At 44.2% G+C, this 27,194-nt stretch overlaps 1 protein-coding gene across 1 annotated transcript; it reads left to right on the top strand.

Moving 5' to 3' along the window:
• Positions 1-3,404: 3,404 nt before the first annotated feature.
• Positions 3,405-14,487, top strand: LOC146075076 (thioredoxin-like). The gene is made up of 5 exons (XM_083183945.1): positions 3,405-3,673; positions 8,070-8,174; positions 9,296-9,355; positions 9,592-9,657; positions 14,210-14,487. The coding sequence occupies exons 1-5, from the start codon at positions 3,650-3,652 to the stop codon at positions 14,270-14,272; spliced, it is 318 nt and encodes a 105-aa protein (XP_083040071.1). The 5' UTR covers positions 3,405-3,649; the 3' UTR covers positions 14,273-14,487.
• Positions 14,488-27,194: the final 12,707 nt, after the last annotated feature.

Here is a 27,194-nt window from a genome sequence, read left to right as displayed (position 1 = left end):
AGATTGTTAGTGCAGGAGCTCTCAAGGGGCCTTATTTTGGTTCATTCTTTCTGACAAAATCCTTCTTAGATGGGAAAAACCATGTGCACTGCAGGTGGGGCAGATGTAACATGTGCAGAGAGAATTAGATTTGAGTGGGGTTTTACTTCAAAGTGAGATCTATATTGCAGTGTAAAAATAAAGCAGTCAGTATTTTCCCTGCACAGAAACAAAATTACTCACCCAAATCTAATTCTCTCTGCACATGTTACATCTGCCCCCCCTGCAGTGCACATGGTTTTGTCCATCTAAGAAGGATTTTGACAGAAAGAATGAACCAAAATAAGGCCCAAGGTACTGTGGTGGGACTAAAAGTGTCAGAATACTACTTCCAGTCCCCAGTACCATCAAAGTACAGTAGCAGTGCAGCATAGTCAGTCGGATGGCCGAGGCATCACTGAGCACCGCCGGGTACGGGGTACCCAGAAGGATGGCAGGTACCCACTTTTGGGGGGGGGGCGCATCACACTCCTGAATTGTTTGTGTGCATTTGCAGGTGACCCCCCTCCCCCACGCTGTGTACTGTGTGTCCCAGCCACCCCTGCCATATAGCCTGTGTGTCAGCTCCACATGTCTCCTGTATGTGTCAGCCACCCCCGCTGACTGCCTGCCTCCCCTGCTCCCACCTGTGTGCCAGACTCATCCATAGTAGTATCTCCCTGTCTCTTTCTCTCTCCCTGATGTCCCCGCAGATACTGCCTGAGGAAGGAACAAGGAAGTTCCGACACGCGTAGCAGAAAGCTGGCATTTTGGCTGTGAGGAATCCAGATTTGCGGACTGCAGAGACGCCTGAAGGCCTGGTTTATCCGGAAGACCTGGTTTATCTGGAAGACCAGTGTCACTTACCTGAGGAAAAGATCTCTCTACAGGCTCTTTTATCTCCAAAATCTGGTAAACCTCCATCCAAACTTGAGACCCACTGATGTGGTCTTTTTATCAGATTTTATTGTATTTTGAAAATATTTCCTTCATATTTCAATGTTTTGAATAAATTTGTTGTATTTGTAATATTACACTATTTTCTCGAATTCTCATTGTTTTACATGTCTCCATCTTACTTATATTAATGGAGAGCCTCTGATGAGGTGAAGAAACGTGAGAAAAGGAGAGTATATTTTCTATACCTAAATTCACTGAGAGTGGGTGTAATTTAATAAGGTGGTTTGTCTATCCATCGGTCACGGTGTAAACTGGGAGGGTGTCAGCGCACAAAGTCACTTATCACTATCAATCTCAAACCGTTAATCCGGTTACCAGGGGAGTAACCATAGTGACCAGTGCTGCAGACATCTATAATTCAGCGTCCTAAAACATAGACTCAAACCCATCATAACAATATGGGGCACGAAACATGCCCTTGCTCCGGGCACTGTGGCACCTACACCACTGCATACATGGCAGCATTAGGGAGGCACAAAATGATAGGAGTCTAAAATAGGGATGGCTATCGTTGCCTTTGCCATCGATGACAAAAGTGCAACTGATAGTGTATTTCTATTCAATGGATGACCATCAATGTTTTTGCATATCGATGGTCATCCATTTTCTTTGATTGATTGGTCTGTGGACCAATCAAAATACAGAGGCGGGGCTTCGCAGGTGTCAGGGGCGGAGCTAAGCTCTGTGTCCCTGCTGCTTGGTGAAAAAGCAAAAACGAAACTATTCGTTTAAGTTTGATATTGATGGTGGGAAACCATCTAAATCTCTCCCATCGATGGCAAAACTATTCGACATCGGCCATAAACCATCAATCATTTTTAATGATCGATGGCCATCCCTAGTCTAAAATAACAGACAATTCAACAGATCTTTTAGACTCCTTGAATCATTGACTGAGATTAGGAAAGTCATCAGCCTGATGTCAGCAACATGAAGTCCCGACCCCATGCTGACTAAAGTCGGGACCCACTTTGGGGTCAGGACCCAGTTTGAGAACCGCTGCTATAGATAGATACCACACATGCACAAATAGAGGTTTTAAGGAAAGAACCAGCGCAAAGTCCAATTGAAACTTGCTTGTGAGCAGGAGGGATCGGAGCATGGGTACTTGTGCTTTAGTGGGCTATATAAACCACACTTACTTATAATTCCCCACTCGCGTTCACATAGCAGTTTCTTTGTACTCCAGAAGATAGAACCACAGACTTCTTAGTAAAAGCAGGTAAATGAAAACTTACATTGGCGTACTGTCATGCGTTCACATAACAGTATCTTTAGGGATCCACTCCACAGACTCCAAGATAGGGGTACACGAAAAATTTATTCACAACGTGGGATCCACACACAGATAAAAACAGCAATACGAACACAGGTATCTCCGCGAGGCTTCAAGTCAGCTAGGATGTTGTGAGTCCCCGGCGCTGCAGACGCTGAAGCTTTCTCTCAGGACGCGCTCCGTTACCTGTTCAATGGACTTCTGACGGCGGGTGACGTGTTTGGTCTGACGTCACCCGCCGTCAGAAGTCCATTGAACAGGTATCGGAGCGCGTTCTGAGAGAAAGCTTCCCCTTCAGCGTCTGCAGCGCCGGGGACTCACAACATCCTAGCTGACTTGAAGCCTCGCGGAGATACCGGTGTTCGTATTGCTGTTTTTATCTGTGTGTGGATCCCACGTTGTGAATAAATTTTTCGTGTACCCCTATCTTGGAGTCTGTGGAGTGGATCCCTAAAGATACTGTTACGTGAACGCGTGACAGTACGCCAATGTAAGTTTTCATTTACCTGCTTTTACTAAGAAGTCTGTGGTTCTACCTTCTGGAGTACAAAGAAACTGCTATGTGAACGCGAGTGGGGAATTATAAGTAAGTGTGGTTTATATAGCCCACTAAAGCACAAGTACCCATGCTCCGATCCCTCCTGCTCACAAGCAAGTTTCAATTGGACTCTGCGCTGGTTCTTTCCTTAAAACCTCTATTTGTGCATTTGTATCTGTCAGGAGGATTGATGGCCTCCTAAGGATTAGAGAACCTAGCTGCCCTTTCCCAAGCGCCAGTTACATATTACCCATTCACTAATTGTATAGATACCACACATACTATACAGTACACACTGCTTAAGTTTATCTTCTTTACTGTCTAAAAAAGTATATATAAGAAATACAATGATATGACAGAATTTACTTCCATAAAAATGGGCAGCACTAACACTATTTCGGGTATTAAAACAATATACAGGGGATTATGATGATGCTATATAACATGTTAACGTAGCCAGCACAGTGCGTGCAGAATGATGCTGCCAGCTGCATGATCAGCCCGGGCCCGTTACCCGCCGCAATGCGCTACCCAGCAACCACCACGCACGCCACGCTTCCAGGGAAGAATGGCCTCATTTCCTGTAAGCCGGCTCCCCGCCCGTGTACTCAGCGCTGCACACACACAATGCAGCGTCTTCTGCCCCCTCCCCTGTGTGTATCTGCCGAGTCATCCCCCCCTCCTCCCCTGTCCCGCAGCCGCCTCGCCTTTCCCTCGGCACAAGTTCCCCCTCTCCAGCACCGCCCCGTCCGGTCACCCCGCCCGCTACACTCGGCCTCTGTACATTAGTGCGCCTGTGATCGCTGCTAACCCCACAGCCCCTTGTTGCTTCTCTGCGCCACGTTCCAGCCGACATCATGGTCCGACACATCGAGTCTCTGGTAAGATGGGCAGCGGCCACCCATAGAAGACGTTTTCCCCCCTGCTCGCCCCGCCGTTGGGTGACAGAGGACTGTGCCCGGGGCAGGTGATGTGGACAGTATGTGCTGCATGGGGGATGCACAGCTGCACCCACCGTTCTGTGCGGCTGCTGCAGTATGTGTGACAGCAGGTGCAGGGTGTGTCTGCTGCTACCTGAGTTATACAGTCACTTCTGTCATTCTTTATGTCAGGTCATTCACTTTAAAAGTTATCACAGGACTGTGCTGTGTGTGTGATCGATTTCAGATGACATAAATGTGCGATGATGGAGTAATCTTTATAAAGTTTAGCTATAAGTATTCCTAACGGTAAGTTCTGCCATGTAGGGGAAGAGTGAGATCACAGTGATGGAGCCAGTGATGAGTAAGCGTGTTCTGGTATCCAGGGTGTGTACAGTATGTGCGTGTGCCTCACTCTCCTCCATAGTTACCAACCGGTACCAAAGACTAAAATAGTAAGAGCCTGCAGGCACTCCCCATAGAGCTGGTGATAGGTATGTGGCTTTTATTCCAATGTATTCCCTTTCAGTTGCATCTCCTATAAAGATCATTGTGGGGTTAAAGAGACATTGGAATGATGACCACTTATGTTTTACTATCAATTTACCCAACAGTGTCATTCTGCGTACAACAGGTGCTCTTTCAGCCTGGTAAATGTATTTAGATGTTTGTATCTATGGGAATGGACCTGTGCAGCTACAAACTTTTTGTAGAGCTTTTAATATGCTTTTCAGGAATTTAAACACTACAGTCTGTTTAGTCTATGGGAAAATGCAATGAATACATACAGTAGTATGCTCTACTTCATGAAGGCTTTAAACACTGTTAAAAGAGAAGGCTGGGTTACATAGGCCTGATTCCTGTAACAGGAAAAGTAAATAGATGGATTATAGTATGTCCTGCTTATTGTGCAAAATGAGGCAATGCTGTACACACCGAAGAGAAGCCGGTACTTCCTGGTGTGATATAACTGGTTCTGTCTGTATATCTTGCTGTATGTACAGTAAGTGAAACCCTGCAGGGCGTTGTCAGTGCTGGCATCATCTTGGCTTGCTGTATGCTTGGGGAGGGGGCTGTCAATTGTGATTAACATAGCAAACGTAAAAGGGCTGTGAATTCACATTTGCAGAAAGTGATTGGGAAATTCCAACAAGTTTTCTTGACTAATATCCCCATTTTGTAATATCTGCCAATACTAGGTTATCTATTCTTTGCAGGAGATTTGATTACTCTGTATCATTTTAGTTTGGTCAACAGTTCTTGCAACCTCCAGAATGTTTATAAAAAAAACTGAACTCTGCAATACAGTTGTCTGTTTTAGATTTGTTGCCTAATTTTTTTTTCACTGTACCACCCTCCGGCCATGGTGGGGGGAGCGGACCTATTCAGAGAGAGGGATTGGGACATGGACACCTGCTTTACATTGATGAAAGGTTCCTACAGTAAACACTTTTAATTGCACAACTAAGAAATAATGCCGGAACTATGATTATTCATTTGCATCAACAAATGCAGGGCTTGATTCAGCTGTTAGCAAAGCAAGAAAACACAACTAGGAAAAACCATGTGCACTGCAGGTAGGGCTGAGGTAATGTGCATAGAGATTTACATTTAGGTGGGTTGTATTTAGTTTATTTGTAAGGTAAAGCCTGGCTACTATATTTTTATACTGCAAGTTTTTAATTTGAGTTTGAACAAGCCCCACCAAAATCTAACTCTTGGGGGGGGTATTCAATGCTGTGGGTGAGCGGTGACAGAGAGCAGAGCTTCCTGCTCGCTGTCACCACTCACCCTGACAGTATTCAACGCAGCCCCCCGCATACGCCAATTCCCCCTCGCTCCATTTTTTGAGCGAGGGGGAATTGGCGTATGCGGCTCCAGACCAGCGAGACTCGCGGCTAAATACAGCGAGTTTTCTGCAGCAGTCGCGGGTCTCGCTGTTTTGGGGAATTCTCGCTGTCCTGTGACGGCGAGGATTTCCCCAGAACATTGAATAGAGCGGCCGGCGTGGGGGTTAAACAGCGAGGATCGCTGGTTTTCTGCAATCCTCGCTGTTTAACCCCCCCTCGCCGGCCGCATTGAATACCTGCCTTGTTCTCTGTAACATAAAGTATGTACTCTTTGAGCGATGTTAATACGTTTTTAAATACTGTAGTGTTAGTAAGTAGTTGTCCAATATTATTAGTGCATGTCACCCAGAACGGAAGTCACATGACCTCCAGAAGCCAGTCATGAGTTTGTAACTGGTATTCGTCGCTGGGTCACCAGAGACTGTGTTGTCAACACTGTTTTACATGATGAATTTCGACATATCAAACCACTCCTCTCCCAGTGTAATGCTGGATAAACACTAAGTGATGTGAGTACCCAGCAATATCGCCACGGGCAGGACCAGGTGACCGAAACAGCATCTGCTTACACACTTGCAGATGTTGGTAGCAACAGGGCGAGGACCATACTGCGTTCGAACCCGTCGCAATCTACAAGATTGTTAAAAATGTTGTCTGTTGTGTACCCAGCTAAAGAGGGTATGGGATAGGGTTGACTATTAGGTCGCCATTAGCTTTTTTGTGTCTGTCGACATGGCTCTTTTTCGGGGGTTTTGCCTTTTTATTTATAGGCAAAACCCCATCTAGCACTGTATTTCCTTGTGGGCGATAGCGAAGTGTGGGACTGCCCATTACCCTTGCTGCAGGGCATAAACACAGAGCGATCCGTGCTCCACCTCTAAGCAATCTAGTCAGTTTGCTTAGAAATGGGGCTGAAATTACCCCGTGTATATGCCCCTTATTTTCATGAGACCTACCACAGGAAGTCTCTATTACCCCTTTCACACAGCACAAATATCCCAGGTTAAAAGAAGGGTTTGACCCAGGTTGCTGGGCAGTGTAAACGGGTAATCTGGGTCGACCCGGCTTTTGCCACATGGTACAGTATATGTGTTTTTAGTTTAAAGCTATTGATGATCTGGATTTATTTTTGATTTGCGCATAGATTTTTTTTTTTTTAAGTGTTGAGAGATTACTGTGTGTGTGTGTGTGTGTGTGTGTGTGTGTGTGTGTGTGTGTGTATATATAAAGGGTTCTCTTCCTGAAACTTCAGCTGCAGTGCTGAGTCACTGTGTGTAATCTGAATTCCTGTGTTACTGTAATGCAAAGAGCCAGAGGGAAAATTAGCTTACTGTATTTAAAGGAACATACTACATGAGATGGTAAAATATATATTGCTCAGAAAAGCCCTTCTGAGCGATACTATCTCATCTAGGGCCTGATTCTACATTGTACAATTGCAATTGATATCACCAGCACCAGATCCCCGGAGGCACCCACGGCAGCATTTGCGTTGATCAGCAGTAGCTGCAGCATATATTTTGTAATGGATTCCCTATGATCCTTGGTGTCCTCTTTGCCTGCCCCCTGCTCTTGTCGCCGGGCCTGTCGGGTGCTCGGGAGCTGCTGCCTCTCTCACTGGCAGGATTCAGTGGCCCTATTGCCCCCTCTCCCCTCCCTGCACCGCCCAGCCACACGCCCGTCACCGGCTACTGGGCTGCAGCCCCCATCCTACTCAGATGCTGGGGCTATTTACACCGCACACTACCAAGCTCCTGGCCGTGTTCAACTGGGGCCAGGGTAGTAAATGGACATGGGTTGACCCCATTTACACCGCCGCTGACCTGTGTCTGACCCAGGTTTTTGCAGCGGTATAAAAGGGTTATTTTGTTTCTGTGCAGGGTAAACACTGGCTGCATTATTTTTACACTGCAATGGAGATATCAGTTTGAGGTACAAACTCCACCCAAATGTAACTCTCTCTGCACATTTTACATCTGCCCTACCTGCAAGTGCACATGGCTTTTTCCATTAGAGAGAGAATTTGCTCTTGCAAGTGAACTAGAATCAGGCCCCTTAGTGTACAGCTTTACTGGTTTGTAATTGTGAGATTTCTAGACCAGATAGGGAACTTCTAGAATGTGCTTCCTCCACCATATTCTACAGACACCACATACTTTTACTGTACTTGATGGGTTATATTGCAAATCTTTAGGAGTTTCTTGTCTAGCATAACCCCCTCCTTTCAGCACCTGTTAGAGGTGTGTGTGTGTGTGTGTGTGTGTGGGGGGGGGGTTACAGTAATTTAGCAGCTTCCTTTCTGTGTTGGCATTTTTGCAATACTACCCAGCAGTAACAACCTTGAATACTGTACTTGTGACTATTTAAAAATATCTGAAGCTTCGATTACATTTGTGTTTTTGTGACTATTTAAAAATATCTGAAGCTTCGATTACATTTGTGTTTTTAAATAGGAGTAATAGTATTCCTTGACAGACTTTTTCCATTTAATTTTTCATGTATTCCAGGACGACTTCAAAAAGGCCCTGGCTGAAGCTGGTAGCAAACTAGTAGTTGTTGACTTCACAGCCACATGGTGTGGCCCATGTAAAATGATTGGACCCTTCTTTGATGTAAGTCAGCAAATGTTATCTTAAGTTACCTTGACTACTGTAACTCTCTGCTTGATGGCTTCCTTCTGACTGCTCTCACCTCCAATCTATAGATAACAATACCTTTCCTCAGAACCCTCCTACACGGTGTACCCATGCCCCTCAGAATGTGTTTAGAACGTCTTAACCTTTTATAAAGCCCTTTTATATCTCTTCTCCCTACTTGTTCCCTTACTTCTTTCTACACCTTATCCCCGGCTTTCTCTGCTTCTCCGACAGCTACTTTTTCCTCTACTCTGGTTATGTGGTCCATTGGACACCTTCACTTCACCCTCATTTTCTGGAATGCTCTCTCCCCAAGCCTGGGCTTTCTAGCTTTCAAAGGCCGGGCAATACACTCCTTGCCACTAACGCCTACCTGCCCTTCTCCCAACTACTCTCTCATTTCTACCTAATTTATCTCATTCTCATTTCACACTTCAACTGTTTATCAACCCACTGCTTTAAAATATATAAGATTTCCAATAGATTGAATGTACAGTTTCCCTTGAAATCCACAATGTCATGCACACATACAAAACGATTGAGTAAGTGATCAGAGGGTTAGATGGGTCGTCTGCAAGTCATATACCACATCATTTCTCATTGTTCATCTTGCCTAAACACTGAACGATGTGTGCCAAATCCTACAAGGCCGGTAGTTCATCTTTCCACCTGCTGAAGAAATCAGAGGGCTTGATGAACAACTGGCAGGTGCGTGCATTGGATCGTGATCACGCCCAAACAACTGTTTTTTTAACACAAACCTGCAGTGGGGTGTAACACCGTCCAAGTTCGCCAGATGTGCGAGATGTCAGAAACTCAGAGGTTTTTTTTAAAGCGCCACACATTTATAAGGCAAAACCAATGGCTTTTAAAGAACTGCGCTTAAAAAATAAAAAATAAAGTCTGAGTTTGGCCAGCATTCTGCACCTCTTGCAATGTCAGACTTTATTATATCCCAGTGCTGAAGTCTAAGCTGAAATAGTTTTGCTTTTATTTAGAGGTCTGAGTGCCACCTCATGACACTTGATAAGTAACTAATTCTTTAAAGTATTTGTCACTTGAAACTAGACCTTTAACCTGTTTTTGCTTGTTTCTAGGGCTTGGCTGTCAAATACCAAGATGTGGTGTTCCTTAAAGTGGATGTAGATGACGCTCAGGTGAAATAACTCATTTTTTTGTGAAATCCCTAGTAGCGTCTTGTTATGTTTTTCTTCCTGCTTAGAACCCTACATTGTTTCTAAAATATTCATAGTACATACAAATTGATGCCGTACTACTTGTTTAATAATGTACTTTTATTTAAAAAGGAAAAACAATCATTAAATGACTAACTGCATGTACAGCTATTTGTGTACGCCGTGAAACTGAAGCAAATTCTTTTCTACTTTTATAGGAAGTTGCCTCTCACTGTGACATCAAATGTATGCCAACATTTCATTTCTATAAAGGTGGAGAGCGGGTATGTCATATTATTTATTTTTCCTTTTAATGTCCTAAATGAAATGACATTGAAGAGTAATATACTCTATATTCAACAAGTCCATTTTAAATCTGTAATCTGTTCACTACTCCCCTCCTGTGTCTGGTTATGAGGTCAATGTGTAGTCTAAAGGCCATGATCAACATCTCAATTATCCTTCAGTTCTGGTAAGTTTCTGGATATTGTTAGGGTAGCTCTCTACTGCAGCTGTGCTTGTGCACTAAATATACTGCAATTACAACACTCGAACATAGAGATTAGTATGTCTGTTGGTAACTAACATTGAGGGCAAACGCATCCCATTTTTTTTTTTTTCTATGTAAGGACAAATGTAGGTTAGTGTGCCTTTTTTTTTTTTTTTAAGCAAGAAGTATTCCATTTAGGGCAATGAAAATGAACTTATTTTTCCAATTCAGGCAGTACAGACGGTGAAATGGTTAGCGTTACTGCCTCACAACACTGAGGTCATGGTTCCATTCCCTTCATGTCTCTAACTGTGCAGAGTTTGTATATTCTCCCCGCACTTGCGTGGGTTTCCTCCCAAAATCCAAAAATATACTGCTAATCTAATTGTCTCACAACAAAAAAATGAATCCTTGAATGTCTGTCTGCGTGTACATGAGGCAGGGAACATATATTGTAAGCTCCACTGGGGCAGGGACTGATGTAAATGTTCCAATATTCTATGTAAGGCGCTGCGTAATGTGCGCGGATTCAGTATGAAATCCCGGCGGTCGTGATCCCGGCGTTCAAAATCCTGACCGCCGAAATCCCGACAAGATGCAGCGGGCCCGGTGCCTCGCTACGCTCGGCACGCTAATTTATTCTCACTCCAGGGGTGTCGTGGGTACCCACGGAGGGAGAAAGTGTCGGGATCCCGACAGCTGGGATTTAAACTGCATCCCATGTGCGCTATATAAGAAACTGTTAATAAATAAATGTGCCCCTTAAAGTCTGTGTGTAATAATGGTGAAGTGATTTTCTATGATACTTAGTTTGGCTGGGTTGCTTGCATTGGGTGTCTTTTATATAGTAAAAAGAACTGAATACAAACACAATAGAACTATAGGAAATTAACTACAGTTATATTAAATTACCATGGAAAGAGAATTACCACGTGAGGTGTTTAAGAATAAATAATAAACTAGGCGGATTACATGGACCATGTGGTCTAAATTTTTGTGGGTCATGCAACTGCTCTCTCCCAGATACAGACTTAATTGTAAGGTCTCCTTTTTTATAACAAGCCCCTTCAATACTGCTTAGGTCTCATTGTAGCAGGGGATATCCTGTACAGCAGCTCTAAAGACTTTCCATTTTAGACAATGACCCTGATAAAGAGTTTAACACAATGTGTTTCAATTAGCGGTGCAAGTCTAAAACGTATAGTATGGGGGGTATGCAATCTGCTGCCGCTATTTCCGACGTGGGAAATGGCAGCAGCTCCCTATTCAATGCTGTCATTAGCGGCAGCATTGATGCGGGATCACGGCAGAACGGGCTCGACTTCAGAAGCTGTCGGACCCATTCTGGCGATAACGGCCATGGATTGTTGTTATCTGGGCCGCAGATCGCCAATCCACAGCCGTTTTTGCAGCCACGCCCCCTTTGCGCTCATCGACAGGCGGGACATTGAATCCCGTCTGTCGTTTTGCGGTCGATCTGACCGCAAACGGGCCCAGATCACGGCTGCCGGCGGGGATAGACAGCCGTGATCCCAGATTGAATATCCCCCAGCATCACCAGTAATTGCATATGATGAGCGCAGAAGCATCAGGCCCTGCTTCTAGAGCAATAAAGAACCTCCCAGTGTACTCACACAACGTGAACAATTAAGGTAGACGATTGTCTGATTTTTGTTTGATATCCTATTTAAGCCCAAAATAAATGATATGTTAAAAAAAAGTGAGTCTAACAAAGCGATTGTGAGACATGTTGACATGTCTGTATCCCTTTTTTATATGGTACGGACGGTGTAATGGTTAGCATTACTGCCTCACAGCACTGAGGTCATGGGTTTGATTCCCACCATGGCCCTTACTGTTTTAACCCTAGAATGTCTGTGTGTGCGTTTACATGTGGTAGGAAATCTAGATTGTAAGCTCCACTGGGGCAGGGACTGATGTGAATGTTCAAATATTCTCTGTAAAGCGCTGCAGATATGTGTGCGCTATATAAGAAACTGTGTGTGTGTGTGTATGTGTATGTGTGTGTATATATATATATATATATATATATATATATATATATATATATATATATATATATATATATAATCTTTTTTTCCTTCCCCATAAGCTTTTAAATTTACACACTGCTCTGCATTTCTGCCTCAGCTTTTTTCATCTTTGCCACTGGCTGGTGTTACAGTGAGTCAGTACTTGTAATAATACTCTACCCCATTAGTCTGTGATCAGCCATGGAATTGGCGCAAGATGCGGCTAATAGTCTAGCAATGGAATCTATGAACGTGGCAGAGTCCCCTACATCAGTGGTTCCCAACCCTGGTCCTCAAGTTCCCCTAACAGTACACGTTTTCAAGGTCACCCGGCAGGTGCACAAATTATTCATGATAATGAAAAAAGATCCACAGGTGGAGATCATTATTTCACTGATTCGGTGTGGAGACCTGAAAAACGTGCACTGTTGGCGGTACTTGAGGACCAGGGTTGGGAACCACTGCCCTACACTATGGTTGGTAAATATAATGCAGATCAGCTGAAACCTCACCGATACTGTCCCTGTGTATGAAACAATAAAGCCTGTTGGGTGTATTATAGGGTGGAACACTTTTCTTTTCCTTTTCTACAAAGTCATTTACAAACTTGAATGTTCACATGTATATTTTGTATAGCATGCTTCTTAAACTACCTACGGCCATAGATCATCTGTATAAATACCGCTATTGCAGTCCAAGTTTAAATATCCATACATTGACACAGTTTACTTCGGTCAACTTGATTGATCCGCACCTGGTTAAAAAGGGTCGAAAGTCAATAGGTCAATACCTAAGCTTTGACCTGGAAAATGTTGACAGATGAGATTTTCGTGTGTTGTGGTTTTTTTTTTTTTTTGGTCAGTGTACATAATCTGAGCATATGGACCCTTAATTAGTGTAGTATATACCCTCGCTTTGCTTGCCATGCTTCAGGCCTAGTGTGCTGACTCCACTACCGCTGTACTCTTCTGTTCACAAGGATAATAATTAAAAAAAAATTGGCACATTTTGAAATTCATGTCTTTTACATGTCAACTTTTTGCTTTTGTCGACCGAGTGAATGTTGACTTGTCATCAGAATACCAATTTAACCATCTGTGCTCTACTATAGATAGCTTTAAACATGCACTAATGGTGGAGTTTGGGAGCCTTTGTGTTTAGAGCAAAGCTGTAACCATCGTAAAGTGTAAAATGGCAAATTAATTAAGCCTGGTGAAGTGATAAAGTGGATGGCAGCAAGGCACTAGCCAATCAGCCCCCAACTGTCATTTATTTAAGTCAAGCTGACTGGCTGCTGCGTTTTCACTTTCCGCTTTATCAGGTTTAATACATCTGTCCCAAATTTACTAAAGCTTCTAAAAAATAAAAAATTAAGGGGTGATGTTCTATTGCATCCTACAAAATGATAGATGGAATCTGATCTGGTTCTGATAGGAAATCATCTTTTTTTTTTTTTTTTTTTTTTCCTTTTTTTTAGAAGCTTCAGTAAATTTATCCCATAGTGTCTACTAATGGTGCCCATACATGAAGCAATGTGCTCCATACTTTGTACTAGATCGCATCTAGTACAAAAAACATGCAATGTGCTCGAGCCTGGTTTATATAGGTGCAAGACTCTTCATATAAATTCTGTATTTCAAGATCTGTGTAACAGAAAACAATTCATTCAGGTGTTCCTTGTTCTTCCCCTGATATCCGATCTACAGGTGCGAGATACATATAGCTCTGCACATCTTGTGCAGCTTTAAGGTGCATACACTCTAGATCAGGGCTGGGCAACACCGGCCCTCCAGATGTTAATGAACTACACATCCCAGGATGCTTTGCTATGTGGCCATGCTGAAACTGATGCAAGGCATTCTGGGATGTGTAGTTCATCAACATCTGGAGGGCCGGTGTTGCCCAGCCCTGCTATAGATAATGAGACACGGAAAGATATTGGTGAATACAATTTCCTTTGAATTTCCCCAGTGTCCTGGACATACAATATTGTGCATACACCCTGAACGATATGATGAAAGATCTAGCTAGACTCTATAGGTTTTTGTGAAAGACATCCAAAATTGACCTGTCTGCAAACAATCTTGATGAACAAGCGTCAGTGTCGTTTATACACTGGCCGATATTTTTAGTGTGTAAATGTCAGTCTGTCACCCATGATACACCCCCTCCCCAGCAAATGCTATACCATTTTTCCATTTTTAACTTTACATGTTATTGTGTACAGTGCTCCCCCTTTTTTTGACTTTTTATAAAGGTATTCTTACACATTCAAGTAAACATTTTTTTTTTTTTTTATTAATCTTTCTACAGATACATGAGTTTAGTGGGGCTAATCAAGACAGTTTGGAGAAGAAGGTGCAAGAACTGAAATAAATATCTATTTGTGACCATATACTATCCATTTAAATATCTGTATATTACAGCAACATTTCAATCTATCCTGTACAAATATATGGAAATAATTGTGACCTTTGCGGTCTGTTCAAACTGCTATGCTGTACTGTAATCCTTCCAATATTTAGTTATGTGCTGCTTGAATTGGCTCAACGGAAAGAAGCTGAATAATAAAAAGAAAAATTTCCACTGTGTTTGCATCTCAGTCTCTTAAATTATTTGCGGCCTCATTACTATCCTTTTAAATAGTGCCAGCATATTATGTAGTGCTTTTGTAGAGACTGTTTAATCACTCACATTGGTCCCTATCCCTGTGCAGCTAATGGTCGATGTTTTGGAACCTTTAATACACAGTTTAAAGTTGCATACACACGGGTGGCAATATGGTCGCTGAGTGACCATATTGCCAGCAAATGGAGTGTGCACTGCCGATAAATAGCCTGGTGGGCACTCCTGTTTTCAGCCCCCTAATGGTCGCTGGTCGGAGGATCATGCTCCTCTGTCCAGCGACTTCGCCTGCCTCTTCTCTCGGCAGTGTGACATTTTCATCAGCGACCATCTCTGGTGGGCTGATGAAAATGAGACACTGAGCAATATTATTGCTAGCAATATATTGCCAGCGATCATATTGCTCCATGTGTACACAACTTAACTTACTAGTATGCTGGTTGATCACTCAAACTTTACTGATCTTTCCCTGGTTAGCATAGACTCCATGGATACTGATATATAAAGCACCACTACTATTGATTGTGTCGCTGTGCTGCCCTAGATATTTTCTGGATTAAGGGGCAACTAGAACTAAAATTAATCTAATCTCCCCCCCCCAGCACTGGGCCGGTGCTAGTGTTCAGTGCCCCCCCCCCCCCCCCCGCAAACTTAAATTAACACCCTCCTATACTTTAGACACATAATGTGCCCAGTAGCAGCAACGTAATTTTATTTTGGTGCCCTCTGAAAATAAATGAGTACACCCCCAAAAACAGGCACTGTGCGTGCCAAAGGCATGTGTCAAATTTGTAATCTTACCAGTTCACATTGCACCACACAGTAGTGCCAGTTGTACACCTTGCACCAGATGTCCGTTACACATTGTGCTACTTAGGTAAGTACTTTTTGCCACTGTGGGTTACATGCTCCTTGCTTGAGGCTGTATGTGCACATTTTTGCGTTTATATTTGAGCCCATCAAAATAACCTGAACACAAGTGAAATTTAAGCTGTCATCGGGTGCATCACTATATTCAGATCTTATTGCAGTTGAGGGATATCCGTATTATACCCCCAAAAAATAGAAACATACAATGAATCATAGTGTATTATGTAAAATACTTGGTGATGTAAATAAGAGTCGTACCCCTTTCCAGTGTCTACTGATTTGGTAGACCATGTAAACTCATGGGAGGAGGAATGCCACCTCTATTGGGAGACTTGTAACAGGTAAGTTCAAGTGATTTTCTGTGCTGATACCCTCGGATACTGTGGTACCGAAAGCAGAAGAAAGGCTGATCTATAGTGGTAGTGTAATACCATTAAACAGACTGATGCATCATGAAATGAAGTAAGTCTAAACCATACCATATTCAAATGTCTACTTTGAAATCGGAAGTCAATGAGAGCACAAGGGAGGGAAGTGCCAATTCCCTATCTGCAGTGCCAAAGGATTTCACAGCGTGTTGTCAAATTTCTGGAAACCACTTTATTTAACATGTAAAATGAACAGGAAGTAGAAGTGGACTCTCACCGATGGTAATAGTCTACAAAGAATGCGTACGACGACACTTTAAGATGTTACCATAGGTGTCCCTGGAGGTTGTAAATAATCCTACTGCAATTATTCCACACCAGCATATCCTCGCGTTTCAAACGATAGGTTCTTTATGAAGGCGTGAGAGAGGCTGCAGGCTAGGGGAATCTATTGCCAGACATGAAATGACTATCACTAATCAAAATGCAATGTTCTCAATGTAAAGGCCATTGTGCCAGTACATATTTTCCTAGTGTGCAGGACCATGTGCAAACATCGCTCCTGCCAAAAATTCAGTGAACAGAAGTGCACTGCATTCCACGGTACGCACTTCACTTTTGCTTCTGGCCTGGACGGGAAGTTCCTGCGATCCATAGTTTCTTATAACAGTCCGATTTTTACTGGAATCTCTGTTGCTGGTAGCAGCGGCCATCTTATTGAAGTCCAGGTGGCATAATCCAAAATCATATATAGATATACAAATAAAAAAAACAGAATTAAAAACTAATAAGGTAATAGACCACATAAAGCATGAAATAGAATACAAAAACAGGAATGGAATAAAAATTTGTTAAAATAATTTTGCACATACAATGGGATAAAAGACATCTCAAAGGCCGGTACTTATGTATTATCTGGACTCCCATGTTAAATGCACCCCATTTTTTTATACCACTACTATCCAACTACGCATGGAGTTGATTTTATATAGTGCAGCGAGCCACCGTGCCCGAAGCGTGGCGAGTGCAGCGAGCCCTGCACGGGGACGCGGTCTCATAAGAAAAACGGGAGTCCAGATATTACATAAGTACCCAAAGGCCTTCTATAAAAACCATTTTAATTTAAACGGTATTTAATCCCCGCCGCTATCTTCAACAGGAGAAATAGCGGTGGGTGCCTATTCAAGACTGCCATTCCTGACACTAAGGGGGGTATTTAATGTCAGGGGCACGGCTGTCGAGCTAGCGCGACAGCCGTGCCCCTGTCCCGTTCTCGGTGAGCTCGCCTGGAGCTCGGCAGTCGGGATTCAATGTCCCGGCCGCCGAGCGGCGAGAAGGGGGCGTGGCCGCGAGTTGCGGCCGGGAAGTGACGAGCTGCAGCCGGCAGCTCGTCACTTCCCGGCTGTTCTCGGCAGAACGAGCCCGACAGCTAGAGATGTCAGGCTCGTTCTGACAGGAAACCCTGTTCAATGCTGTCGGGGAAGACAGCATTGAATAGGGCCCGTCGAGCATCTCCCCCACGGGAGATGCTCGACGGCGATTGAATCTCCCCCTAAGAGGCAGATTGACAGAATGTAGTTTTTGTTTATTGACCGCGCTCTGGTTGTCAGCTGCTCCAATTCTAAAGGTACTAATGGGGGTTTGGTGCTCGGACCGCTAAAGATAAGTGCGTATGTATTATGACTGATCAGGAGGGGAAGGGATGAGGTCAAAAGTGGGGTTTGAATAATGAATGGATAAATTTAAATAAATAAATAAGCATAAATAAATAATAAAAATAAATGTAAATAAATAAAATGAAAATGAGGGTGACAAAGAGAATGAAAAATATAAATAAGAAGATGTGAAAAGTAAAGTAAAAATAAAAATAATTACAAAAGAAATAAGTGAAAAAATGTGAGCTATTAGATAAAAATAAATAAAAACGATGTGTGCTGCTGGATTAAACAATTGGCACAAACTATAGTGTGACCTGTAAGAAAAAAGGGGTTAATAAAATGTTTACACTCTCTTGGAGTGTTGGAGAGTCTTTAACCTAACTCCCTGCTATGCGGCTGAAGTTACCTTGTGCCGCGATCTCCAAGCCTGGAGATTGGCGGCTGGGTACACACCAGGACGACTAGGGCACGATTCTGTCAATTTAGATCCAATTCCGACCGGTTGTATGCAGATTGTATGTACTATCGTGTGTTTTTGACATTTATTTGATCCGATTCCGATCAAATGCGCGTTCACGCCGCTCGTTTGGTCGCATCTTTGGTCCTACGTGCTGCAGGTAGGATCTGTCAATCCCAGGCCGACCGACCGTCAATCGTATGCAGATCGTGAGTGTTTTTTGCCGCCTCCGTCGTCCGTCCGTCGGTGCGTCCGTCGTTTGATCCAGCCTATTTGAGTGGCATTTCCTAAACACTCCCCCGGCGCCATGTTTTTCCACATAGCAAACAGCGCTGGCGCAGCAGTTGGACTCTCCTTCTTGTCTCATCTCCCAGAACAACAACCTGGTATGTTTGCACTCCCAATGCTCTTCTATGCATGCCCACTGTTGCCACCAATGTATATAGTGTGTATAAAGCACTGGTTTGGCAACCGTGCACCCGACCATGTCACTGTTTTTTTTGGGTGGGCCCCATGTCTGTGTGTATACATATAACCAATGTCCACCATTGCAGTATTCAAAGCACTCCTCTCTGCTAGGCCCCATTCACCTGTGTGTGTGTGTTTGTGTATATATAGATATATATACATAAACCATTGTCCACCATTGCAGTATTCCAAGCACTCCTCTCTGCTAGGCCCCATTCACCTGTGTGTGTGTGTTTGTGTATATATAGATATATATACATAAACCATTGTCCACCATTGCAGTATTCCAAGCACTCCTCTCTGCTAGGCCCCATTCACCTGTGTGTGTGTGTTTGTGTATATATAGATATATATACATAAACCATTGTCCACCATTGCAGTATTCCAAGCACTCCTCTCTGCTAGGCCCCATTCACCTGTGTGTGTGTGTTTGTGTATATATAGATATATATACATAAACCATTGTCCACCATTGCAGTATTCCAAGCACTCCTCTCTGCTAGGCCCCATTCACCTGTGTGTGTGTGTTTGTGTATATATAGATATATATACATAAACCATTGTCCACCATTGCAGTATTCCAAGCACTCCTCTCTGCTAGGCCCCATTCACCTGTGTGTGTGAATAGCAATCTGCACAATAAAATGTATAGTGGTTTTCATAAAAGTTTATTAACATTTTAAATACTTAAAACATAAGAACTAGGTAAACTGGTAACTATAACTATAAAAATTTAAATATGAAACAAAACATGGGTATAACTATAACAACTAAAATGGTTTTATCTTTTTACAGTCCCAATGTCCAACGCAAAGGAACAAGAGTTTTTGGAAGGGTTTATTGAAAAATATCGTACACACGAATGCCTGTGGAGAACCAAATCCAAGGAGTATTCAAACAAAATGAAAAGAAACCAAGCCTTGGAGGAGTTGGCACGCTACAGTCTTCCATTTCACCCAGAGGCCAATGTTGAATGGGTGAGGAAACGCATCCAGAATATGCGCACGGTGTTCTTAAAGGAACACAAGAAGATGGAGGCTGCAAAGAAGTCTGGTGCTGGAGTCGACGAGATGTATCAAACATCGCTCTGGTACTATGACCGGTTGACATTCACCCTCAGCCAGGAGTCGATGAGGACAGGAGTAGTCCTTATGGTCGAACAGGAAAACCAAGAAGTCGCGGCGCAGGAGGAGGAGGAGAATTCGCAGTCTGCATCGGTGAGTCTATTTTTTTGGCTATCTAATTGATTCCTCCTGCCAATCCACAGCGCCCTCCCCATTAAAGTAGGCCATGTACTCTTCCCTCACCTGTTTGGCTCGTGCACTCCCTGTGTAGCGTTGTGTTGGGGTTTGCAAGGAGGATATCTGCACTACCTCCTCTGGCAGTTCTTGGTCTTCTTGGAGTGCTGTGCCTGTAGCCCTTTGCTGTGTGGCTTTTCTGCGGAGCAAATTGTGCAGGACACAGCACGCCGTGACAACCCAGTCAATTTTGTCCACCCTCAGGTTAATGGCAGTGTGAAAAATGCGAAACCGGCTTGCCAGGATGCCAAAAGCATTTTCCACAACACGCCGTGCCCTGGATAGCCTGTAGTTAAAGATCCTTTTGTCATGGTTCAGGCCCCTTTGCGCATATGGCTTCATGACATGCTCGTGCAGGCCAAAAGCCTCGTCAGCCACAAAAACAAAGTTAAGCCCCTGTTTAGTTTCCTGGACAGACGGCAAGTGAAGGGTGTTCGCTATGAGCCTTTCGTAGAACTTTGTGTCCTTGAAAGTGCCACCATCCGATGCACGGCCATTCCTTCCTACATCCAGGAAGATAAACTCATAGTTGGCATTCACCACAGCCATTAGTACAATGCTAAAATAGCCCTTGTAATTAAAATAGTAGGAACCACTATTGATAGGCTGGGCTATGCGGACATGTTTGCCATCAATGGCTCCACCGCAATTTGGGAAGTTCCATCGCTGTTCAAACTCCTCTGCGATGACTTTCCATTCATTCACGCTGGTAGGGAACTGAAATTAGAAGTAAATAGAATTGATTAGTAAACATGTTCAATTTTTTTACAGCTTGGTGACTACCCACCTGCAACCCCAGACCTATCTGTCCTATCTGATAATGCATGCACATCTAACGAAGTTCCTACTCCGGCACGCACTCCGCCACCCACCCTGGAACCCACTCCACCACTCCCCCGTGCCAAAAAAATGCGTGGCAAAGGAAAAAAAGGAGAAGCAGCGGCACATGAAGAATTTATGATGCGGGCACATCAAGTCCTGCAAAGAAACCCGGACAAACATGACAACTACTTCACTTATGTGGCAGAGTGTGTTCGCAACATGGCTCCTGACCAGCAACTTACTTTTGAAAAGTTATGCATGGAGTTGGTGTATAATGGCAGTTTAGGGTATCTCAACAGTGGCACTAAAATAGTTGGCATTGGTAGTGCACCAGACACACCACTGTCATTAGAATCACCAGTGCCTACTCCGCCTGCCACCGTAGCAGGCCAGTCGAGCACAATTCCAACACATACCCAGTCAACACCTACACAGCCTTCTCAACCCCCCCAGTACCGTCAATTCTACAGTTCTTTACTGATAGAAGATCCAGAGTGTCCTGTTTTTGAGGATCTGTCTTAAAAAATAGGCTACTTTATCATTTACCATCGACATGGTCTCAGCTGCAGGTATGTGATGGCCACTGCTCACATGGCGTATGGCGCACATCAATGGGGCCGGGACCATTGCATCTGCGCCATGCGCCATGTGGGCCGCAGCCTTTACATATCTGCAGCAGACATCCTCTGCCACACAAGGGCCACAGTGTGTATTTTTGTTTATTTATATGCTGCTACCTGTACCTGCATTACCAGAGGGAGAACAGGATTCTCCTCAATCTGGATAGCAAACTCCATTTATTGCCCTTTTGTCTTTACCAATAGTATGGGGTACTGTGCGGCAGACATGGTCTCGGCTGCAGGTATGTGATGGCCACTGCTCACATGGCGTATGGCGCACATCAATGGGGCCGGGACCATTGCATCTGCGCCATGCGCCATGTGGGCCGCAGCCTTTACATATCTGCAGCAGACATCCTCTGCCACACAAGGGCCACAGTGTGTATTTTTGTTTATTTATATGCTGCTACCTGTACCTGCATTACCAGAGGGAGAACAGGATTCTCCTCAATCTGGATAGCAAACTCCATTTATTGCCCTTTTGTCTTTACCAATAGTATGGGGTACTGTGCGGCAGACATGGTCTCGGCTGCAGGTATGTGATGGCCACTGCTCACATGGCGTATGGCGCACATCAATGGGGCGGGGGCCATTGCATCTGCGCCATGCGCCATGTGGGCCGCAGCCTTTACATATCTGCAGCAGACATCCTCTGCCGCACAGTACCTTATCCCTACTGTTGTAAGGGCATGTTCCAGAAGTTACCAGAGTGTCTTTTGTCTTGGTTTTCTACATATATGCTGCTACCTGTACCTGCATTACCAGAGGGAGAACAGGATTCTCCTCAATCTGGATAGCAAACTCCATTTATTGCCCTTTTTTCTTTGCCAATAGTATGGGGTACTGTGCCGAAGACATGGTCTCAGCTGCAGGTATGTGATGGCCACTGCTCACATGGTGTATGGCGCACATCAATGGGGCGGGGGCCATTGCATCTGCGCCATGCGCCATGTGGGCCGCAGCCTTTACATATCTGCAGCAGACATCCTCTGCCACACAGTACCTTATCCCTACTGTTGTAAGTGCCTGTTCCAGAAGTTACCAGAGTGTGTTTTTTGTTTTTTTATATGCTGCTACCTGTACCTGCATTACCAGAGGGAGAACAGGATTCTCCTCAATCTGGATAGCAAACTCCATTTATTGCCCTTTTGTCTTTACCAATAGTATGGGGTACTGTGCGGCAGACATGGTCTCAGCTGCAGGTATGTGATGGCCACTGCTCACATGGCGTATGGCGCACATCAATGTGGCCGGGACCATTGCATCTGCGCCATGCGCCATGTGGGCCGCAGCCTTTACTTATCTGCGGCAGACATCCTCTGCCACACAGTAGCCCGTACTTATTGGGAAAGTTTAAACTGGGTCATACATACTTAAATCTTTATATATAGTGTGTGTTTTTGTACAATATCTTTTATATATGGTATTATAATATATTTTTGTTGACACAATCTATTTACTATTTTACATGTTTTAACCATGAAAGGCCTAAAAAACCTGTTTCTGTCCTAGGCCTAAATTATAAATAAAAATATTTTGTTTGCACAATAAAGTGTACAGTGTATATTTCATCCTTACCTTGCAATACTGGTACTGCAGCACCTTCACAATGGCTTTGCAGGTCTCCGGGATGATGAGGCCCAAAGCTTGCGGGGAGATGAGGGATCCAAACTTTAGGTCAGCAAGAGACCGTCCTGTCGCCAGAAACCTCAGGGTGACCACCAGCCGTTCCTCAGCAGGGATAGCCATGCGATACTTGGTATCCTGCTTCTCGATGTGGGGAGTCACCAGACGCAGCAATTCCTGGAATGTGGCATCATCCATCCTCAAGAAGTTACGGAAATCGTCTGGGTTATTCTCCCTGATGTCCCTGAGCAGTGGCATGTGCGAACGAGTCTGACGCTGAAGTAGCCACTGCTTTGTCCAGCATGATCTTTCTCTCCTGCGCTGGGCTCTCTGACGCCTGAGCTTCAAAACTGCATAATAGAGCAGGTACTGTTGCTGGTGACTACCCATCACTGCATTCTCCATAGTGCAGGGTTAAAAGACACTTTGTAATGGCAGGCAAAACAAAGTAATGTGTAAATAGCTATGTCCAGCGTTCAGCAGGTATAAACCAAGCCTCACTAGTAACAAAGCAGAAATACACTGGTTTAAAATGGCTGCTGCTATTCCTATCCCCCTCTGCTAGTCCTCCCCCTCTGCTAGTCCAGCCCCTTCATTCAAATTTCAAAGGCCCATCTGACGACGGTCGCATGTGTTCTTGCAAAAAAAACAAAAACCAGCGATCCGACCGTCTTAACGACCATCGCGGGCGCATCGGGATCGGATCTAGATCGTTCCGCAAAAAAACACAATTTTTGCTAATCGTTTGCTGGGGACTGCCTGGGAGCTCCCGGGAAGTCCAAGGGAAATCGTTCCATGGTCGTCTATCGGTCGTGAACGACGGTGGTCGTCCTGGTGTGTACCCCACATTATGCTGGGTACACACCAGGACGACTAGGGCCCGATCAGCACAATCTAGATCCGATTCCGATCAATTGGATGCAGATTGTGTGCTGATTGGGCCCTTTTCTGAGCTGGTGTGGAGCGATTCCGATCCGATGCGCGGTCCCGCGGGTCGGTCGGTCGTTATTGAGATCCTACCTGCTGCAGGTAGGATCTCAATGACGACCATACAACCGGGTGCGGGTCGCCATCGGATCGGACCCGCTCACGGTGCACATCGTGAGCGGGTCGTGCCCTCCCGCGTCATCGTGAGCGGGTCGGACGAGACACTGACGACCCGCTCACGATGTGCATCGTGAGCAGGTCGTCCTGGTGTGTACCCTACATAAGTCGCACTTCTGTGCGGGAGGCTGTCCTCGCGGCTGTGTTCTGCCGCGGCTCCACTCGCCGGGTGAATTCGGCTTTCAGGAGGGTAGACCGGCGTCCCTGTGTGCCGCTGTAGTAGGCGTAGGTGGCAAGACTTCTCAAAGCTGTGCCAATGCGTTTCGTGCCTAACAGGCACTTTTTCAAGGATACAGTATTGGATTTAAAAGTGGTGTTTTTATTTGTCCTGTGGCACAATAAAGTTTTTTCAAATAAAAACACCACTTTTAAATCCAATACTGTATCCTTGAATGCGAGTGGAGCTGCGGCAGCAGAACACAGCCGCGAGGACAGCCTCCCGCACAGAAGTGCAACTAACACCCGCCGCCAATCTCCAGGCTTGGAGATCGCGGCACAAGGTAACTTCAGCCGCATAGCAGGGACAGTTAGGTCAAAGACTCTCCAACACTCCAAGAGAGTGTAAACATTTATTAACCCCTTTTTTCTTACAGGTCACACTATAGTTTGTGCCAACTGTTTCATCCAGCAGCACACATCATTTTTATTTATTTTTATCTAATAGCTCACATCATTTTTTCACTTATTTCTATTGTAATTATTTTTATTTTTACTTTACTTTTCACATCTTCTTATTTATATTTTTCATTCTCTTTGTCACCCTCATTTTCATTTTATTTATTTACATTTATTTTTATTATTTATTTATGCTTATTTATTTATTTAAATTTATCCATTCATTATTCAAACCCCACTTTTGACCTCAACCCTTCCCCTCCTGATCAGTCATAATACATATACGCACTTATCTTTAGCGCTCCGAGCACCAAACCCCCAGATTGACAGAATGGACACAACTTTAAAAGCAGTCGGGCCTGTTTTACTGAAAATGGCCATGGAGTGTAAGGATCGCAGCTCGACAGTATCTAGGTTGTTGGATAGCATTGTCCAGCCGCTATTGTTGTCTCAGAGCACGTTTCTCAAGGATACCACAACATTTTTACAGAAATTGGACCAACTACCTGACATTCCAGAAGGCACGCTGTTATGCTTCCTTGACGTTAACAGTTTATACACCTCAATCCCCACAAGGGGGGACTCCGGGCCATGAAGATTTTTCTAGAACCCAATTTGGACCCTGAACTATTCAATCACCAACTGTATTTAATGCTTCTTGAACTTACGCTAATCAGAATTTTTTTCCTTTTCGATGGGTCTTTCTACCTCCAGCGGCATGGGTGTGCTATGCGGTCATCCGTAGCACCCACGTACGTCTGTATGTTCATGGTAGAATGATATGTTTTATTCTGATTTCCATGTATCCTGTAACATCATTATGTATATGAGATACATTGACAACATTTTATTACTTTGGACTGGGGGTGCACAGTAATTTGTCAAATTGATGGCCAACCTTAATGGTAGGGATTTTCCCATCACATTCACATATGATGTTGCTCAAGCTAAATTCCTTGATGTATCCATACTCCTGCAGGGAGGTAAATTCATCACTAGCGTGTGTAGTAAGGAAACAGACTGGAACACGTTGCTCTGGGCCCCTAGCCACCATCCTCCAGCCCTCAAACGGGGCCTCCCTCTATCACAGATGATGAGGGTGGAATGCATTACTAACTGTGAGGAGTCTATACCAGAAGAGTTCGATAAAATGATCATCAAATTTGTGGCTAGAGGCTATGACATTAATCTCCTTTAAAACCAAAAGCTACTGTCCTTTCTAAAAGCAGGCAGGAATTGTTCACAACTAAAGTGAAGGAACAGGGTAGAACTATCCCTTTTGTCAGTGATTTCACTACAGCTAGCCCTATCTTAGGTCGCGCCATGAAAGCACTATGGCCCATAGTGGGCACTGACCAGGACCTGCCATCCCTGTCGGGTGTCAGACCTCTTCTGGCATACAGAAGAGGAAGGAACCTGGGGACCGCCTTGTCCATGCAGATGTGTCCAATACCAGTGCGCCATTACCTCATTTTATCACAAAGCCCCCCCGGATGTTATAAATGTCATTGTGTAACCTGTAAATTTATGATTGCAGGGAAGTCTTTCAAACACCCACATTTGGATAAAATTTATGACATTCGTCATATCCTTAATTGTAATTCAACCCATGTCGTGTATGTGGTCACGTGTCCGTGCCTACTACATGGGTCAAACTATTCGTAAATTCAAAGAAAGAATAGGGGCCCACAGGTCATCCATTAGTATGATTTTGAGAGGTAAAGACATTGACCAGCCTGTCCCTAGACATTTTAGGGAAGCTGGTCATGTCTTGGATGACCTTAAATACTTCATTATTGACCAAATCCCATTATCGAATCGTGGAGGGGATAGAGCTAATGCTTTATTAATACGTGAATCCCAATGGATCCTACGTTTGGGGACCACCAAACCAGGTGGCCTCAAAGATAAGATAAATTGGAACAGCTTAGCATGATATATAGGTGTTATTTACTGGTATGTCCTCTATCAGTCAGTGGCAGTGATCTGATTTCTGTGTTCTATATTTCTTTATATTTTTTTATTTTTCAAATTTTTTTTATGTTTCACATTTTTTTATTGTTTTTCATTCAATGTTATTTTTTTTGTAAAGCTCGTAGGTATTTTGCATCTGTATGAGCTTTGTCTTACATGTTCTGTTGCACCCACAGATCACCTGTCCGTTACGCTGCTCTCCGCCTGGTGAGTGTAATCCCAGCCCCGCCCAGCCTGTCTCGGCTGTCTAAGGCGGTGGAACGCACAGCTGGAGGCCGGTGGAAGGCAAGCTTGTCGCTACCATGGCAATGCTGTAGCGGTGACCGGAAGTGCGGCTGAGAAGGCTTCCGGGAGGTGGTTCACGACTTGTAAGAATAGGTTATGGGCCACTCGTTTAAGCCTCCACACAGGGAACAGATGTTTCATATCAAACAAGTATTGATGTGGCAGACGACACACGTAATATATTTACTGTATTGTCCATGCAACCTGCATTATTTAGGGAAACCATCCGTACAGCTCGTGTACGGATGGCATTGCACAGATCATCTATCAACCAGGCCATACAGACCAAGCGATCTGACCAACTGGTAGCCAGACATTGGCTAGAAGCTGGACAATTAATGATATGAAATTTATTCTAATCGACCATATCCCGGTTTCAATCCGGGGAGGGGACAGAGGTGGTAATCTCCTCAGACTTGAATCCAAGTGGATCTTCCGCCTACAAACCATCAGACCTAAGGGTCTTAATGAGAGATTTAGTTGGCACACTTTTCTTTAATGTATGTCT

Source organism: Crinia signifera, chromosome 1 (assembly GCF_055691185.1).
Source record: "Crinia signifera chromosome 1, ASM5569118v1, whole genome shotgun sequence".
NCBI classification, from domain to species: domain Eukaryota; kingdom Metazoa; phylum Chordata; class Amphibia; order Anura; family Myobatrachidae; genus Crinia; species Crinia signifera.
The sequence above is the reverse complement of the archived record's forward strand: the minus strand, read 5'-3'. Positions and strand labels throughout refer to the sequence as shown.

Coding starts and splice junctions, on each gene's coding strand:
- LOC146075076 (XM_083183945.1), top strand. CDS start 3,650: ATGGTCCGACACATCGAGTCTCTG. Junction 9,356..9,591: donor TGGATGTAGATGACGCTCAG/GTGAAATAACTC, acceptor CTACTTTTATAG/GAAGTTGCCTCTCACTGTGA. Junction 9,658..14,209: donor TCTATAAAGGTGGAGAGCGG/GTATGTCATATT, acceptor ATCTTTCTACAG/ATACATGAGTTTAGTGGGGC.